This window comes from Nothoprocta perdicaria, unplaced genomic scaffold, assembly GCF_003342845.1.
Source record: "Nothoprocta perdicaria isolate Ctin4 unplaced genomic scaffold, notPer1 scaffold_68, whole genome shotgun sequence".
Lineage (NCBI taxonomy): Eukaryota > Metazoa > Chordata > Aves > Tinamiformes > Tinamidae > Nothoprocta > Nothoprocta perdicaria.
The window spans coordinates 2,002,952-2,022,234 of record NW_020455954.1 but is presented as its reverse complement, the minus strand read 5'-3'; the positions used below and the strand labels follow the sequence as shown (position 1 = coordinate 2,022,234).

The following is a 19,283-nucleotide window of genomic DNA, read 5'->3' as shown; positions in this document are numbered from 1 at the left end:
GGCGGTTGCGGCGGTTGCTGCTGCGGGAGGCGAGCGCGGGGGGAGGCGGTTGCGGCGGTTGCTGCTGCGGGAGGCGAGCGCGGTGCGGCGGTTGCTGCTGCGGGAGGCGAGCGCGGCGGGGGAGGCGGTTACGGCGGTTGCTGCTGCGGGAGGCGAGCGCGGCGGTTGCGGCGGTTGCTGCTGCGGGAAGGGAGCGCCGGGGACGTGGTTGCGGCGCTGATGTCTGTGAGGCGACTGAGACGCTTTTAGTATCTTTTGCTTTCAAGCTGTCCCGCAAGGGAGAAGGGTGACTCTAGCGGGTCTTTTTTTTTATTATTTTATTATTTTATTATTATTTGCTTGCCTTTCATTCTTACCCCTCACCCATCTTACGGCGAGCAAGGCACATGTGTGTTCCCTCGAGGTAGAGGAAGAGGCAGATGGTGAAATCAGTGCGCCTCGAGATGGGTATTTAGCACCTTTGCGGGCTCAGGACGTGATTTTGCCAGTACTGTGCCAGGTTTCAACACTTGCGCGGTTAGAGGTGCCCGGCTTTGCTCCCAGGTGAGGGTCCCTACGAAGGCCTCGCCTTCCTCCTGGCTTCAGGGTTATGGCACAGGCTTGGTGACAGTTATTTTTCTACCTATAAGTAAAGGAGAGGAACTGAAAACGGTAGAGAGAGTAGGATGGCTCCTGCTGCAACGCCTGTCAGAGCAGGCAAACTACTGCCGTCCCTTTGACATAGGGTGCCTATACTTCGCTGGGAATAAGTGCATTTTCTCTGTCGTGTCTTTGCACACCCTTGGTTAGCTTTAAGTTGCTTCCTCTAAAGCTTCTCCTTTCTTGGGATAGGGTTTAGAGAGCTAGTCGGGGCTTAGGTTAGCTTTAACATGCTTTTCTCTTTAATCTGCACAGTGTCTATTCTGTAGGTCACTTAGGTATATGATTAGAAACAGAATGGATTGATGAAAATCATTAATTTTAATCAGAGTTTAAGTAATAGATTTATTCTTGCTTTGTATTTGTAGGGCTTTTTTAAATTAAAGATGTCAGTTTTGAACTAAATATAGTCTCTGTGGTGAAATAAGTATTTCAGCAATAGGAAAAGTATACCTTTTACCTAATTAGGGCTTCAGAGAACCAGAATATATACGTTTATTTAATAAATTAGACATTCTAGGCATTAAAAGCATCTTGATACAAGTAAAATACCAAGCTGTTTAGGGGAGAGACTAGCTGCCAACAGGGTGCAAGATTAAAATGATTTGCATTATAAATCCGTCACTGAATAAGGGCTTGGCTAGTTGATTACTCAAACTCATGGCTTTTCTTGACAGCACCCACAGTGCATTGGGGACTGGAGCACCTTGTAAATTCAGATTTTATTTTATTCATGAATCCAGAGAGGAAAATGCACAGCTTATGTTAAATTTAGGGAGTGCTTTCTTTGTTTTTAACATCTGAGGGAAAGTTTTCTGTACCTGGAAGATAGTTGTGCTGTCAAATGTTAGTCCCTGTGATGTAGCCACTCATCTCTCTCATTTCACCCTCTTAATTTCTTCAAAGCATTAGCAATGTCTATGCCATTTAGACTTGTTAAGTTTGCTGAAATGTACCAAAATAATATGCTTATGTGAGCCATTATAAGCCCAATAGAACATAAGCCCATTATAAGCCCTTTTAGAACATATTTATCCATTGTAACTGTTTAATATGTAGCCATTTTTAGACTTCAAGTTATTGTAAGTTATTGTAAGTCTATAGGTATGTACAGATTTTGTTTTTAAAAACTAAAATTGACTTAATAGTTCATCTATTCAAGGCTTGTTGCTATGTTTCAAGTAAAGTACTTTTCTTGTACTTCCTTTACCTGTTGAATGGATGAAATTACACTGCCTAGAATTTCGTGTTTGGCTTCATGTGAACCGTAGCCATTGAGTTGAAAGAAATTGTGCTGTCCTAGATGAAGACACTTCAGTCATTCCGTTTCACAGAAGGTGAAGACAGAAGTTTAGAGGTGGCTGTTCTCTTGAGGGTAATGCATGTTCTAGGCTACTCCAAACTGAACCTGTTAAGATACACTTTACGATTTTAGATCTTCCTTATAGATGTCTGGGAGATAAGACATTGTTTTGTTGCTACACTCATCCATTTTAAAGTTGCACTGAGAAGCATAGGGTGTGTGTGTGTCTGTATATTAGTTAAGGCTTTATTCTGTGGAAACGCTAATGGTTTAATGCAAACGTTAATCTTTTTTGCTCTGTTGTTCTTCGAGAAAGGGAAGTTTTGCTGATGTCTGTCTAAAATTCTGCTCTGAGTTGAGCTCTAGTTCTCTATACCTTTCTTTTTCCATTGAAGGACAAAACTCTGTTTCCAAGTAGACTCTCCAATAGGTGATGCTCGTTTTCCCCCTGCTGAACAGGGACAGGAGAAGCAAGGAAGGTAGAATACTGAATAGTGTTGAATTAATAAAGTATAAAATCTTCAGTATTGTAACATCACATACTCTGAGAAAGACAACATTCTTTTCACTTAAGGTTACTTCTGTCAGGGAGAATAAATTATAATAAACAAAATATGTAGACTTGAATTATTTTTTAGCTTCTCTCCTCCCCCCCCCCCCCCCCCCCCCCCCCCCAAAGGCTGCCTTACATGTAATTCCAACAAGATATATATTTCTTTTCTCCTGAGCTTCATATTTTAGAAGTATGGGAAAGGAAGAAATAGAAATTCTTATGTGTGGAACATATGTGAAATCAAACTTCATTTTGATAGGCAGTTATTTTCAGAAATGAAGTTGATAGAAGGGAAGTTCAAATGTTAAGTTGTTAGAGGTCATCAGTTTTGCAGCTATTTAATTGGATAAATGAAGTGAGCTGATACTTGCCTGACTGTTTATGGAGAGATAAAGTCATACCACAGTACGGGTAGAGAACATTGGCCTGTTTTATTTCCTTCTGGGCAGAAACAGGACTGCAGTGCAGACAAGTGCAATTGTTTCCATGCTTCCTACCTTGCCCTGAATTTTTAAAGGATTCCATTCAGAAGAATGGGATTAAATTTTGGCAGAGCGTTGTGGCAGGTTTTGGCAGATCATATGTTTTGTTTGGTCAGGAGCCCATGCACCCACTGCTTCTCGTTCTGTGTTTCAGTGCCCACAGCTTATGTATTTGGTATAGAAGTTTTTGAAAATATATTTTCTTTTGCAGAAAGAAGATATTGTACTTAGTGAGGCTACTGTTTCTGAACAGAGATCTGGTAATTCAGTGTTTCAAACACCTGAAAATTCTGAAATGGGCCTGATTTCTGTCTTTAGACATTTGAGAAGGTTCAACACTTCTAGATTGGTGTGTTATATGCTTATAAAAACTGATATTATATGTATATAAGACTTACATCTGAGTACACAGTAATAGGCTTGCTACAATTGCCTGCATAGCTGCTTTTCAAAGTAACTTTTTCACTTGAGTGTGACTTATGTCATTTATTTTAGCTATATGGAAAATGTGTTTTACTAACATAAATGTATATTTGATCTTGAACTGTGAATTGCGTCTAAATCATTTGCTTTCTGGAGTGGGAACCGGGTGTCAATGTAATCATGACACAGGACTTAACTCTTCAAGGGTAGAGTGAAATGATCCTTTTGTTTTTTTCTTAAAAAAATACTTTGTATTTTATTTGGAGATACTCTTTTAAACAGAAACTGTTGTTTAGGTTTAATAGAAAGTTTTAGAGAACACCACTCAAAAATGACATTGTAGGAAGGCAGTATTTTCAGAAATTAATCCCCACTCTGAGGCTTAAGCAAAGTCTAGTGCTAATCTAGCAACTAGCAAAGTGACTAGCACTCATGCAGTGTCACTAGTTCATGTTTAGTTCAGTAAATTGAATTCTATTTACTTTAGAAATCAGGTATGTAAGTTAAAATGTGCATGTTCTGAACATATGTTTGGATGACCTTGCAGCATATCAGTTTGGATAATGACCGGTTACTTTGACCTTCCTTTCCTCTCCCTGTTTCCCCTCCATCAAGCAGACTTGTTTATTTGGCAATAGCCCCAAAGAATTCCCTGGAGAGACAAGATAGCGTAATTTAAAATATTTTAAACAAAACATAGCAGTTGGAGGAGATGCTATTCTTGTTAACTTTGATGGGGGAGGAGTGTTTTTTGTTGTTGTTTTGTTTTTTAAATGGTTTGGTTGTACCTGAAGAGCAATGAATTCTGCACAACTGCTTGTTCTGTAGTGGTTTGATCTAGCTCCTAAAGCTAATGGATTTTCTTCTTAAAGTTCTCTTCCATAATGAATTTCCATTTAACTTCTGTTTCCTTTATTATGGTTATATGTAAGTGGAGATGAGTATTTCCTACAAGGTCTGGAAATTGTAGATTGGTTAAAATCCAACGAATGTCTCTAGATGTGACAAACCCAAGTTCTTTGCTTCTTCAGCAGAGAGACTGTAGGGTTTAAATCTGCTTATAGTAGGTTATAGGTTTCATGGATGTTGCATATGGAACATACTGATGGTTCATGTGTTTTGGAAGGGTATCCATCTTTTCTTAAAGAACTTTTGGAATTAATATTTGCTAATGAAAGCATCTTACATAGATATTTTACACTACTAGTCTACATGTATGTATCATAAGCATATTAATATAAATATCATAAGTATTCACTTAGTGTCAAGGTCTTCATCAAAATGGGTTTTATCTGCTTGAAAATCTTGAGGTCTTTCAGTGTGTTTTGTTTTATTGAAACATTTTCTGTTCTTAATGATGTGCTGTTTCTTTTCAGCTGAAGCATGTGCAGATGTTCTCGCATTAGCTAAAGAAGCTAGAAAGCGAAATCTTGGTCCCCTTCATCCTTCATTTAATGTGATAAAGATAATAAGAGATGGACTAATGAAAAATCTTCCAGAAAACACTCATCAGTTGTCATCAGGCCGGCTGTGTATTTCACTAACCAGAGTGTCAGATGGTAAAAATGCATTGATATCTAATTTTGACTCTAAAGAAGAAGTTGTCCAGGTAAGCTTATTTTCAGTTATTGTATGTGGAAACCTTTTAAAGTTGTTTTAAGTCCATTTAGTATCCTCCACTTTAGAAAACTGTGACTTTCACATTATCTTAAAGGTAATCAAGATATAGTCACATACTAGTTTTTCCAGCTATTATATCTTTGTGAACTGAGTGAGGGGTGGTTTTTTTGTGTGTGTGTTTTTTGGTCTCATCTATTTTTACTCAGATGAAATGTGGTTGTATTAATAATAAAAAAGGAATACCCTACCCGTATCTTAAAATAATGGTTGATATTAACCTATTTTACGTATTTATTTTTACTTTCTATTTAAAAGGCAATTGCTAGGCTTTTTTTTCTGCTTGATCAGGTTTTGCTGATATCTGAATATAATACTGTGAAGTGCCGGACTGGAGTGCTTTGGTAGAGGAAGTTAAGGAGTAGATCTAAAACAGTTCCTGAGATCACATCTGAATTAATATTATGTTGACAGCATCAAGACTACTGATTTTTAAATAGGAAAACACACATAGATGATACTTAAAATAACAGAACGGTTACCCTTTAATTCATACGGTCTCATTTCTTCACAGGCTTTAATCTGTAGTTCGTTTGTTCCTATTTATTGTGGCATAATTCCACCATCATTTAGAGGTGTGGTAAGTCTATATTCTATTGTTATGATGAAAAAGTATCTTTAGCTATGCTACAAATATTGAAAGATGTTTTTTTCTTGAATGAAATGAATACTTTTATCAGAGCATTTAGTACTGCGGTGGCTTATTACAGTCTTACAGAAAGATAAGGGAAAACTGTATGTGTTGGAAATAGGAACTTTCTTCTATACACCTGTTTCCCACCCAGAAATGCAAATGTGCACTTACATTTCTTGCATTTCTGATGCTGTAATTAGGGTCATCTAAGCAAAGAAAATAGTGAGAGATTTTTAATAATGAATATTTAATTAAAACAAGAGTTAGTGGTGCTTCCTCATCTGCATAAATTTGTAAGTGCGGTAACTTGTCTATTTTTGCACTAGGTAGTTTCTGCCCTAAAACTGGATTAAAGTTCCACATTCAGTTAGATGTGTCAGCCTTTTAATGTCCTCTACCATGATTGTTCTTTGTATCTAGTGTAAGAAAGGTTGCTTCTTGCAGCTGAAGAATCAATGTGATAGTCTCTTCCATTGCTTAACAGAAATTACTAGTTACAAAACCTCTTATTATTTTATTATTCTACTGGATTTTAACTGATCTCCCATGAGAAGAGCAACATTTGCAGAAAAGTTAAACAGTGTAATTTGTTGCAGGTATTCTGAATAATAGGTCTGTAAGCCTATGTGTGTTTCACATTAAGGCAGTAGGATTAATTACTTCTTGTTATATTGTTGCATTAATTTATGTTTGATTTCCTGCCAGCTTTGGTACTCCTTAGACATTAAGAAAGGAAAAGTATTGAAGTAAAAATTCAAAAGCATCCTTATTAGTGGTTTATAGAGTGTGTTCTCAAGGCTGATTGAAAGTGTGAAAAGGTCAAGAATAGCCTTGAAATGTATTTTCTTCATGCTAAAATCAAAGCCAGAAATGAGTAGAACTGTATAAAGATTTGCTTTTGTTTGCATTTCTAAATCTTGTGTGTCCCCTTAAACTCTTCCAGATTAGAAGTGTTATGAAAACAGGACATTGGACTCAATCCAAGGTTTAGGTGGATCCAGGCTAATCTGCCTGGATTGAGTTCTTGTCACCAGACTACAATGTTATTTTAAAAGGCTTAGTTCAGACAGCAAAAACATAGAAGTCATGATGTATTTGCTCAGGTCTTGAGGATGGAAGAAGCATTTGCTACATCAATTTGACCTTTTCAATGATTGTCATATGATTTTAATCTATAGGAGGATGAGAGAACATTGTAGTTTATTTTTATACTAACTAGGTTAAATACCACACTTGCATATGCTTTGAGTGACTCCTATAGGACTTAAACACAGCAGAATGTCAGATATTTAAACTTTGTAGTATCACAGTGTCTTACTGTGAACTAGCTTGGTTCCTCATGCTCTAAAACAAAGCTTTGAGGGTTACTATCAGTAGCTGTATAATGTTAGTAATATTAATGTTAGTAATATTAATGTTAGTAATATTAATGTTAGTGCAGGATATTGCTGTTGAACTGTCTGCATTTACTGCAGAAAGGAAAAAAAAGTGGCTTTATGGTTTTAGAGCAATTTCTTCCCATGCAGATTGTATTCTATACAATAACAGCAAATATAAGCAAAATCAGAATATGTGTTTTTCTATCTAAAAATGTTTATCTGTCACATAACACTTGTAATTCACTTTCAGGCCAGTTATTCTGTATACTGTTGAGCTAGCAAAGGCCAATTTCCTGTGAATTTCAGGTCTTTCTCCAATATGACACTTCTCTCCTCCTAATCTTTCTCCCTTCTCCCTTTAGTGACAGGCAGTCATGTTGTGACATGTCATGGGCTGTGTGCCCAGCCTGGTTAGGGTGCTGTTACGAAGCAGAGTGCCTTGAGAGCTACCTGTCTTGCCCTCACTAGGTTGGCAAACTGAGCTCAGTTTGGGATGATTTCTCCTTTATGTAATGGCTAAGTGTCAAGTTTGTGGGTGTTTGCTTAGCCCTTCAAACATGGCATTGGCTTTAGATTCAAAACTTAAGGGGAACCTGATGGGCAGCAACAGCTACAGAAGTATCAACTGCTTAACAGTCTTGCTTAAGTTACCTGCTGTGCTATTCGACCTTCTTGGAGGAAAAAAAAGAAAAAAAAAAAAAAAGCTACACAGCATTGATAATCAAGGCTCCTCCTGTTAAAAAACACGTTTTAATTTGCAAGGACCTAAGCAGGTCTTAAGGTTCCTATGCAGGAAGGAGGAAACTGCAGCCACTAAGCAGGAAGGCTGGTAGTGAGGAGTGGTTTATTTATTTATTTTGCCACTGTAAGAAGAAACTGTCTGAAATTGGTGCTGCTACAGAGAACGTTCCTGTAAGTGGCTTGATGAGTCTTTGAGGCTTGTCTTTAGTCACAACAGCTAAACCAGCTGCACCAAAAGTCTGTTATCCCAATGCGGAATTCTTCAGTCCTTGCGTTTTAAAATGTCTCTGGGGTGCTGATGTGTTAAAACTACAGAAATGGGTCCCTGAAAATGAGGAGGAAAAAAAGCATAACCTGAAAGAGCTTCTAAACTTGCACTTGAATCAGATTAGGTATCTCTAACCTACAGCATTGTTCATGTTTAATTGTAGTCTCTTCCTGACTGAAAACTTGTGGTGATTTTTTTGAAGAGTGATTCCAAGTAACTCTTATTCTAAGTGGTTTGGTATCAAATAACTTTTGCTTCAAGTGTAAGTTACCTTTGTTCTCCTTTCTGCAGGAAGTATTTTGGTAGGCCTTAACTTGTTAGAATGGATGTTGTGTAGGGTAATGCTCCTTGAAATGCACTTTTTATTTTTTTAAGAAAGAACCAAAAATCTCAGCGAGTATTCCTAGGCTGTCTATGGTATCTTAAGCTGTCTGTGTCTTAGGCAGGAATTTATTTTAAGTTTTATCAGGGACAAACTGTTTGACCATAAATGCTTGGTCCGAGCATAGGGAGATACTATTTTATTACAATCTTAAAAGCCATTTAATTCTTAAATGGAAAATTCACTGGTTAAATTTCAATCTCTTTTGCTTCCGCTGATCTTTGCAGCGCTATGTGGATGGAGGCATCAGTGACAACTTACCTCACTACGAGTCCAAGAACACCATCACGGTTTCGCCTTTTGCCGGGGAGTGTGATATCTGCCCCAAAGGGAACTCTGCCAACTTCCACGAGATGAACGTGACCAACACCAGCATCCAGTTTAGTCTGGGGAACCTCTATCGTTTAACACAAGCGCTCTTTCCACCAGAGCCTAAGGTAATGCAGTGACTTGATGAGGTTCATAATACAATATTTCTTCAATATAAGAGATTTGCTTTTGAAGAAAGTTGTAGTAAGCTTAGAGTTTTATCTATCATATAAACTTTCTGGTAACATTTTCCTTATTTCTCTTTTATTCATAGTTTTTTCGCGTTCTTATTTTTTATGTCCCTAAGACTAAAAGTAATACTGGTAGACTAATGACTGCTTTCGTACTCCTTTTATGTTTATCTGCTAATCAGGTATTTAAGAACCTGAAAGAGTTTCTAAAGCTGCTTTTTTTTTTTTATTATGAATTAATAAATTACTGAGCACTGTAAAATGGATGAGGAAAATATTGTAGAATTGTAGCTGATTAATCTGAAGAAAAGGAGAATTATTTTTTTCCAATTGGCTTGGGATGTACTATGGAGGAGAAGTAATGTTCCTGACTGCTGTAGATGTTTTTTAAAAATGAGAATTTTTGCTCACTTGAAGACAAAATGTTAAATTCTACTTATGTAGGCTTTAAATATTTTCTTCTTTTTCTATCTAGGACTACTATGTACATTAGTAAGTGAAATGGTGTTACATTTGCTAAAAGATGTTTTCATATGGAAGACATAAGTTTGAAGTGGAGCGTGAGAATTGCACAGTTGACTTGTCATAGTTTTGGGAAATGGGAAGGACTGGGAGGAAGAGGGGAACTGGCATATTCTACCAAGCCATTCTGCTTCATTGTTACTTCCATCTGCCAAATAAAGGCTAGTCAAAGAAACAAACTGGGAGGAAATTCTTGCAGACCTAATAGAGTTAGAAGAACATCCTTTTAGGTGAATAATTCAGTGTATCTCTGATAGTTGAAAGACAAAGCTTGTGTGCATTTGGTCACAGTAGGTTCATTAACTTGAATGTGTGTTGTATTACAGCAATTGTTAATGCCATATCTTCTTAGAAGAGTGGCGGGCATTGGACGTGGCAGGTTTTTATTCTGTAAAATGGCTTAAGTGGAATCTCCTTTCATTTGGCTGACTCATTTATCCTGTGCTTGCAGGTCCTAGGAGAGATCTGTGAGCAAGGATACTCAGATGCTCTTAAATTCTTAAGAGAGAATGGTATGTTACCTCTATAGCTAACATGAATAATGTGACCTTAACCTGGGTTTAAAAAAACGGGGAAGGACGCAGTGGGGAAAGGAGGGAAAGTGTAGGGAATAGGGGATAACTTTTTCAGCTATGCTCTCCTTCTGAATTTGAATGGAGAGAAATCATAGTCATATACCTAATCGTTTACTTCAAGTAACCTGTGCTGTCGCATAGAAATTGCATTACAGATGTGATTCGGGTTTTTGTCACATACTTAAAGTGAATATTAAGGTTAAGTGAAATTACCAAAGAATTCCAGTTCTAGAAAACTGAAGTTTTTAGTTTCTTTTAAGTTAATCTCGAAGGGTAAAAATAGAGATTACACAGAAGTGGGAAACATTGGCCTATCACCTCCACTTGCATGTCATACAAGTGAATTTGTAGGTGAAACCTAACAGTTCAAAATAGAAACTCTCTATTATTCTAAATACTCATCTTGTAATAAGGTCTTCAGTGTTAAAGAAGGTCACCGTTTAACTTAATGGTGTTATTAGAATTCAAAGCTGTAAATATTTAATATTATTAAATATTTTTAACACTTAGGTATTGTTATCAGGTGATTAAAAACACAGTTATATATATGTGTGTGTGTGTGTATATATATATTTAAAAAAAAAAAGCCTTTAATTTGAGATGGTCTGTGCGAAGATGGACTCTTCTGTTGCTGTGCCTCCACAAGATTCCTGTGTACACATTCCCATCTGTCCCTGGGTCTGTGATTCCTAATCCCTCTTCCTTTGTGTTTCCCCCACATCCTGTTTGTATTGCACTGAAATCCTCCTTTTCTCACTACTCATTCTGTAATCACCTTTTTTCTCGTGCTGTCACAGATTCATGTTGCTTCAAGCTCATGGGTGATAACTGTCAGTCTTTCCAAATTCATTCATTATGCACCTCCCATCTCCTTAAACGTTTTCAACTCTAGGAGGCTGTGTGTTTTCCATCTAGAACACTGTAGTTCTGTTCTGCTAAATTTTGGCTATGTTCTTAAAGAATACTTAGAAATGCAGAAGATATCGTAGGAAAGAGATCCTGTTGCATGTAGGTGAGGGTCCCAGTTAAGTTCAATAGTGTTAATATAAAAAGTTACTTCACATTGATTTTTCTGGAAACTGAGTATGAATACCCTTCTTGTATATGTAAACTTGTGCTCGTTACTTGGTGCTTGCTTCTAAGGTGTGAGTGGTTAATATTTATACCTTTTATTAATCGGGAATGCATGAGTTTGGCAAGACAACTTGTGGTGGTGTATCAATTTTCAATAGATCTTAAAATACACTTCACCATGCTACTTTGCCTGTAGCTATGTTTCACCACGCTACTTTTCCATATCATGACAGTACCTCAAAGTACTTTTGTGATATTTACCACTTCAGATTTACCAAACCGGTCAATTGTGTGTTTATAGGTGCTTTATTTCAAACAAATAGAAAGTAAGTTTTCTTTCTTTTTTTTCTTTCTTTTTTTTTTTTTTCTGAAAATATTTTTATTCTTACTAGAGAACAACTTTGGTAACTGACTGTGTATCCATTGCAATTTCAGCTATTTTTTTTCCCTCACTTTCTTTAGAACCTCTTTTAAAATGAGACCTAGATCTGCCCCCAAAAAATCATCAATATTAATAAACATTGGTGGTTGTAAGACCAAGTGGTATTTGATATTAGGTAGATAGGCCTGCCCTGAGGGAACTTTAAGGTATTCTGCAGTCTCCTGCATCACGTTTGGCCTAAGGGAAATTCTTGACTCTTTCAGGTATTCTGAGTGACTCAATTTATGTCACCTTGTCCTTTACAAAAAGAAGTCCTCAGGAGGCTCTGCAGTGCATTGACCGTGTAAACAAGAAAAGTGTGTCGGAAAGTAGTGGAACAGAAGCTCTCAAAGCTGAAGCACTTAACGACCAGCTGAAGCAGAATCCATGGCCTTTAGACAAGAGCATATTTGAGAGTCTTCCTCCCAGGCTTCGTAAAGGTACCTTCTTTAGGCTATTTTATGTAACTTTTTCAATAGCAACCTGTGGGTGGGTGGGTGGTCTTGTTTGTTTTTACTTTTTTTCTTAGGTTAGAACTAGTAAGCTTTTTATTTAGTCTTATAAATCTGTTAGAGACTAGTTCAACCCATAACATTTCTTGAAATGATTACTAGATGTGTATGTGTCCAGGCCAATTTAGCTACACAAATTGTACAACTGAAACAAGAGAAAGAAGTTGCTTTTCAACATCATAGAGTTATAACTTGAATTCTCCTTTGATTTTGTGGTATTTCGTAGTATTTCTATATGATCCTTTTATTTCATGACAAAGGTGAATCTCAAATCTAAACACTCTTTATTTTATTACTAAACAAGGCTTCAGTAGATTTGCAACTGTCTGATTTTTGTGTCCTCTATAAAGACGTTAGTAGAACATCGTAGTAGTAGTAGATCAGAACACTTATTGATTTTAAAAACAAAATAAAAAACACTTTTAACTAGGCCTAGGAGCTCTAGGCTTTTAACAAACTCCCTGGAGTTTGTTAAAAGATGAGGATGCTGTGTAAAGTACAGAATTACTTTAGGGAGCTGAACTTCATACCCTCTTGTAATAAATTATTTCTGAGACTTATTGCTTCAAGGTTCTGTGGAATGTCTTTTCGTCCTTGTAGGATGAGTCAATACTTCCCATATTTTCAAGTAGCTTAGAGAAGATTTACTCTGACAGTGTCTTGAGACTCTTTTTTTTAAATTCTCTGTCTGATCTTCATTAAGTAATATGTGGTATAATTAATTAGACTGGTGATCACCAAATAGAATTATTTGGACTGTTTTCAAGAAGTCTAATAGTTTTTTTGAAAAAAAAAATGGTTATCCTTTAGCCTTGCAAGAAGCTTGTCAAGAGCAGAGCGGATTCTATGCCCAGGTCTCTAAACTCTTCCCAGTGCGGGTGATGTCCTACCTGATGCTGCCATATACGCTGCCAGTGGAGTCTGCTTATTCCCTGGCTTTACGGTAAGGGTCTTCTAGAATTGCACTCTAAAGAATTTACTCCTTGCATGTTCTTACAGGCACTCTAGTGCTAGGGCTCTAGTTCAAGGGCTACCTAGCCGAACATCATCATTCCTACCTAGATAACGCATCCTATAAAAGTTTCTGTAGTCTAAGGCTAGAAAAATATAAATGCATTGAATAGACTTCTAAAAACTTCACACTTAGCTAGTAGTAGCTCTTTTAACCACTAGAGAGCAGGGAGGGGAACAGCCTTAAGTGTGTTTTCCAGGAGCAGATTCTTTGCAACTGCTATATTCTTGAACTTCATTCTAGTAGTGCTTGTGTTCTGCCTTCTTTTTGAAGTCAGAAGTGAAATAGAGTAGTTTACTCTCTGTGTAAATTTTCTTAGCATGTTTGTTCAGGTTGACTCAGAGTTGTACTCTCAAAACTAGAAAGAATTTTCTAAAGTTTCTAACTCTTGTACAAAACAAATGAATCTATCATGAACCCTAAACTGAGTGCTTGCTTAAGAGCATTGCAGTCTGAATAGCAGATAGTAAATTACCTTGTTTCTCTGTTACTTTGGCTTTTTTGGAGGGTGGAGAAAAAAAGCAAATTTCAACAGGATTTTTGTGTGAGTTTTTTGCTTTCTTCCCATCAGTGTGGCTGACTTCTCTTAAGAGCATTTTGTCAGGGCAAAATACATTTGTGACATTATTCCGCCCTTTGCTTTCCTGCCGCCTTTCAACTCCCCTGTAACTTTAAGGTGATTAAACAGTTCCAGCCAACACAGAGAGAGGTCACAGAGATGAGAGGGTTTTTTTCAGGATTCCTCTGACTTGGGTGTAAACTGCATACCCCCATAGCTCGTGCTGTAGTACTATGCACAGCCTTTTTCTCTTAGCCTGTAGAGGGGAGATGAGAAAGATGAGAAGCATAGGCAGAAATTTAGAGGCATTGGGAGGATCTGGACACTGTGTTTGTTGGAGGAGTAAACGTGGGGAAAATGAAAATTGGGGGGGGGGGGGGGGTTGTTTGTTTGTTTTTGGAGCTTGGATATGAAAGTATAAGAACATGCCTCATGTGAGCCCAGTTCCTTATGGAATAACACACGTGTTTTGTTTTTGATTGTAGGTTAGTAAACTGGTTTCCTGACATTCCTGATGATGTTCGATGGATGCAAGAGCAGCTTTGCCAGATTGCTGGTACAGTTTATTCCCGGGCTAAAAGCAAGCTCTTCTGTGCATTCAGGTAAGCTGCTGTACTGCTGCAGGCAAATGATGCATTCCGAGAGATTTCTTTTCCGTTAGCCAAAGCTGCAAGTTTGGGCAAGTTTCCCTCTTTAGTTAATAGAAGTTATAGAATGGGCACTAAACTGAGAATAGAGACCTTGTGTCTGCCTTGCTCCATAAAAGCTGTAGCAATTGGGAAGAAAAAGGTGGAAAAGCCTGTTAAAGATGTTTTAAATCAGATGTGGTAAGCAGGAACTCGAATAGTTGGGGAGGAAGACTAGGCTTTCAGGAGCCTGGACAAAGAAGATTGTAACAGTGAAAAATAGATTAAAATGAATAAGGAGGGAAGACTTATTTTATTTTTTCCCAGATACTTCATAAGGCAAATATAGACATTTTCTGTAAATACCTGTTGCTGTGGAAGATAAACCCTATGGTAACCTGGTTGTAACCGGTTTCATGACTCCTCTCTTATCTCCAAGCCTTTCAGACTTCTTGCTTTGTTAATCTTTCCAGTGCTTTGTGGATGGAGGAATTGGTGAGAGCTTACGCCAGTTCGAATACCATCACAGTTTCACCTTATGCTGGGGCGTGTGATATCTGCCCAGAGTGGAACTCTGCCAGCTTCTGTGACTTGAATGTGACCAGCACCAGCAGACTTGCTTGTAAAAAATAGGCTTTCAGTCTGAAACAGTGAGTTACGTAGCCACACCAAGTAGTGCTCTGAGCCATAGGCTCTCTTAAGGCTTATAAATATGAACCCTCAAGGTTTGACTTAGAAATCTGAAATAGCGGTTTCAGTGGAGTGGGCCAGGACTATTTTATAGTAATGTGTTAATGACTAACTCAACTCCTGGAGTTGATGGGAAGGAAGCGGGAGAAGGGGAAGTGACACTGGCCAGGAAAGCTTTTAGGACAGCAGAGGATTCTCTAATGCTGCATTAAAGCTTCTTAAGTATACAGCAATAGCACTGGAGACGGCAAGCTGCAGCAGGTATTTCGGTGAGCATATGGCTATGTTCAGAATATAGATTTAAAAATTAAAAAAGGGGGGGAGAAAAAAGGAGGCGGGGAAGCTCACTGTTATCTGAGCCAAGACATTTTGGGGGGTTTATCTTCCTTTTGTTACTACTAAAGATAAATAATGAGGAAGATCAAAGATAATATTCCTTGTTGCCCTGGCAGTGCCATACATTGATCCAATCAGGAATGCCAGACTTGATGCGTCTAGCTGAGAAGAACTTGCCTGTTTCAGCTGCCTTTGGAGAAGTTCTGCCACGTTCTGCATTGGTATCTTGAGTCGTTTGATGCTATGCCCAATCCTTTTGAAGTAGGGAGTTGTCGATCTGAAACTTTCTGGCTGGAGAAAACTTTCATAGATTATTGGTTTTTGAGGCTTGAGGTATCATTTTCTCTCTGACAGCATTAAACAGTCGCTTTAGTATTAGGTTGTTAGAATATCTTTTTACAGTGTTGAGTTGTATTGAGACTCTGGGAGTATTTAATTCATGTACGTGAACAGCGTCTTCCTCTCCATAATGAGTTCAGGCTTCCTTTATAACCTCAGCATGCTCTTGGAATGTTTTTGAGGCCATATGTCTAAACAAAAAAAGGAGTTTTAATATCACCTATTATCATTCTAGGATCACCTTTCAGTTATTTAATGCTGTATGTGATACTGTGACCTTTTCTTCCTTTCTTTCCTTACTGATGTTTCTAACTCCTTTTGAAAATAAGCGTGAAAGCTTTTATGTACCCATGTTTATCTAGTAGCTTCATGGATTCCAACCTTTCTAGTCTTGAGATATTCTTCATTTGTGGTGGGCATTCAGGAGGGAGCATAGGGCTTAGCTCAAACTTCTCAGAGGGATTATTCTGTCCTTAGATGATCGACCAAAATTGTTGTTTCTCTTCATGAATAAAGCAAGATTTGGCCATAAAACAGGAGGGCATGGTGCTTTATGGTATGTTAAGTATGATTATCTTCCACAGAGCTATACAAGTAGTTGTACTTTTAAACTTTCTGAAGCCTTTCTTTATGTGGATTCCCTCTGGCTTTCTTTGTGGAGTGATGCACTGTAGTCTACAGGTGACTCTTAGTGTGAACATTGTAATGTTTCAGGATCCACTGAGATCTTACTGATGCTTTTGCAGAGAATAATTTCTCCATCCTACCCCCTTTTTTCCCTTCCCCTTATGTCAGGCTGTTTACAGTTTAGAAATACTATTAGGAAACTGAACCTAGTGGCCAGTATCATCTAGTGTATCTTCTAAGTCTCAGGTTGGAAACTGCCATTGAAATGTGTGCATGAAGAGTTTTGAGGTTTGGTGGTGGTGTGGTTCCCCTCCCCCCCCCCCCCCCCCCCCCCCCCCCCCCCCCCCCAAAAAAATATTACAAGCTAGGGGCAAGAAATTTGAAGGAAAAAGCTAGGTATTTATGCTGACAACTTCACTTTCCTGTTTCTCGGGTTGAAAAAGAAGGAAAAACTCAGTATTTTTTTTTCCTGTATGCAAATTGTGGTCAGCCTTTCAGTTGATGCTGTTCAGCTGGTTGCAAAGTGAGGAGCAGAGACTGCACTTGAAGTTGAATGGCTCTCTGTGCTACTAACCTTGTAAAATGTCGAGGTTATACTTGTAAATGTTGGGTTATTGCTGTGAATGAGAAATAACCAACTATTCCAAGCGAGTTGCTTGGGAAGACCAGGGCTGTTTAAGAGGTGATGGACAAAGTAAGTCTGTCCTCTGTGCTTAGGAGAGCAGTTTGGTGGCTTCCAGTGAAACCATTCTATCCTTACCTTTGAGGCCATCACATAATGGCAAGGGTGTCACCTATCCAAAGTCATTAAATACGATGAGACATAACCATTCCATTGACTGTTTTTCCTCTAGTGTTCCTCCTCATTCCAAGTTTGACATATGAACAGCAGTAGAAAAATCACTAAAATACTACTTTTCTTGTTTGTTTTCTCTTAACAGGAAAGACAACTATGCACCGCTAAGAAAATGTCAAACTGTCCCTTCTACTGTGGAATTTCATTCTTCATACTGTCATCTTAAAACACCTCACTCTTCTGCAGACCTTGAAAGCTGGCTCTGGGACTCTTCCTACTTCATACATTCAACTTTGAAACATGCTTCTGTTAACATAAAGCAGCATTCAGATGTGGATTCCTATCCTAATTTTCTCCCAAATTCGGATGAATCTGAGTTAGATTTTGACTCTTCCTCAGAGAAGAGTTACCAAACTGCTCCAGAATATTAGTTTGGAAATAGTTTCCTCAGCTTTCAAAATTCCAATTTGGCAGGGATATGCAAATCCTAAAGGATTAAAGCTTACTTTTAAATTGCCAATAAGTCTAGGAAAATTTTGTTTACAGCTACATGGCAAATCTGCCTTTGGAATTCTACTGTTCTAAGGATTGTAATAGCAGTGGTTACTATATGAAGTAGCAGACTAGACTTTTCTTACATCACCAGCACAATGATCCACGCTAGCAGTGTCTCTGGAAATAAATCCATTTTCAGCATAAGAACTCTTTGAACAGCTTGTTAGATAAAGTCATAGCAAAGAGCGTTTTAAAAGTATAATTCTTAACAATATTATGTGTTAAAACAATTTTTTACAGCATTTAAAAGAAATTGGACTTTTTTTTCATAAAGGGAGCTATACAAAAGTTTTGTAATGGCCTCTGGTGTCTTTGCCTTATGTTTAAATGTACTGCTGCATTTATGGAAAAGTTGCCTGCATGAGATACTGTAGGAACAGTATTGTTCCAGGTTATTCCGTATATTTCCCAGTTTTTCTGACTCCTTTATTCAAATACTTGAAGAGAAAAGACCATAAGAACTGGGACAGGTGCAACAGAAGTGTAACCAGGTGCAGCTTCCGCGTTTCAGAGGACTTTTGTATACTTAACAAGGGCTCAATTATTGAATAAGTGCTGAAAAGCAGGTAAGAGAGTGGCTGAGATTAGCAAACAGCAATTGGAGAAGTGATCAAGGTTGTTGCCAGATGCTAATGCATCCGTGTGGCGCAAGTCAGTGCTGATGTCCCTGCAACTTCAGGGCTTTTCTCCCCTTCCTCCTTTTCCTCTTCCTTGGAAAGAGGAAGGAGGGTCTCATCTGTCTCAGGAAGAGAGGGCAGCCCAGAGAGAACAATAATCCAAGGCTGATGGTCAGGAGTGAGAATTTAAATTGGAAACCGGGATATCCAGATGGGTGTAGAGGCCTCAAATCATGCTTGGAAATCAGCTAAATCATGTTTATATTGTCGTGAGGATTTTCAACACTTCCACTTGCAAACTGTTGTGTAGTTTTAAGAAGGGTAATGCATTAATCTATGAATACAGAGCGGGGGGGAAAAGTAACTGTGAAATTAACTGTTGTCCCGACGTCTTATGATGCTTTTGACATCTACATTTTTTTAATAGAAGGAATCTACTCTGGCTTTAATGTTCAGTTCAAGTATGTGTTTGGGGGCAAGTGTGTGACAGTTGAAGGCTTTTTGGGCAGGGACCGGAGTTTTCGTGCCTATGGGCTATTGTCTGTAGATGCATTGTGTGAACAGGGAGAGTCTGTTGTGACAGGAAAGGTGCTGGGAGGTGTGATGCTCAGAGGAGGAATTGCACTTGGGATTTTTTTCCAGAGCAGGCTGTTAACTTTGGATAGCTGGAGGTCTTTTGCAGAGCAGGATTTAGCTTTTCTCCCTGGACCAACCTTCATGCTGCTCCTCAGCTCAGTTTTACAACGCTAACACGCTTTTTAAATGCTGGGGCTGTTGGAGAAGACGCCGGGCTACTGATTTTTTTATTTTTAATATTATGGACTGGTGCTACTTAACTCTCACTTGTGTTTGCTTCATGTTTTGTCCTTGCGTGTCTCCCGCTCTGCGCGAGCGAGCGGAACCGCTGCGGGACCTGCCATTAAACGCGACCAGATGCGCTCCCGGTGTCTTTATTCGCAGCGCCCCTCCTCCCCTCGCTACTGCGCGTGCGCCGTAGCTGCCCCGCAGCGCCCGCCTCTGCGCATCGCGCATGCGCGTTGC

The 19,283-nt window shown here is 38.5% G+C and overlaps 1 protein-coding gene across 2 annotated transcripts in view; it reads left to right on the top strand.

The window, feature by feature from the left end:
• LOC112956866 (patatin-like phospholipase domain-containing protein 2) overlaps window positions 1-19,086 on the top strand; it is a 19,787-nt gene extending 701 nt beyond the window's left edge. The window contains exons 1-9 of one of the 2 annotated variants that reach the window (XM_026050338.1): window positions 382-543; window positions 4,777-5,009; window positions 5,592-5,657; window positions 8,709-8,918; window positions 9,955-10,015; window positions 11,798-12,013; window positions 12,896-13,028; window positions 14,142-14,258; window positions 17,216-19,086. In XM_026050338.1, coding sequence (XP_025906123.1) covers window positions 4,884-5,009; window positions 5,592-5,657; window positions 8,709-8,918; window positions 9,955-10,015; window positions 11,798-12,013; window positions 12,896-13,028; window positions 14,142-14,258; window positions 17,216-17,501 — 1,215 coding nt within the window. In that variant the 5' untranslated portion in view covers window positions 382-543; window positions 4,777-4,883 and the 3' untranslated portion in view covers window positions 17,502-19,086. Of the gene's footprint in view, window positions 1-381; window positions 544-4,776; window positions 5,010-5,591; window positions 5,658-8,708; window positions 8,919-9,954; window positions 10,016-11,797; window positions 12,014-12,895; window positions 13,029-14,141; window positions 14,259-17,215 lie in introns of those variants that run through there. The other variant, XM_026050337.1, reaches the window with a different exon arrangement.
• Window positions 19,087-19,283: the final 197 nt, after the last annotated feature.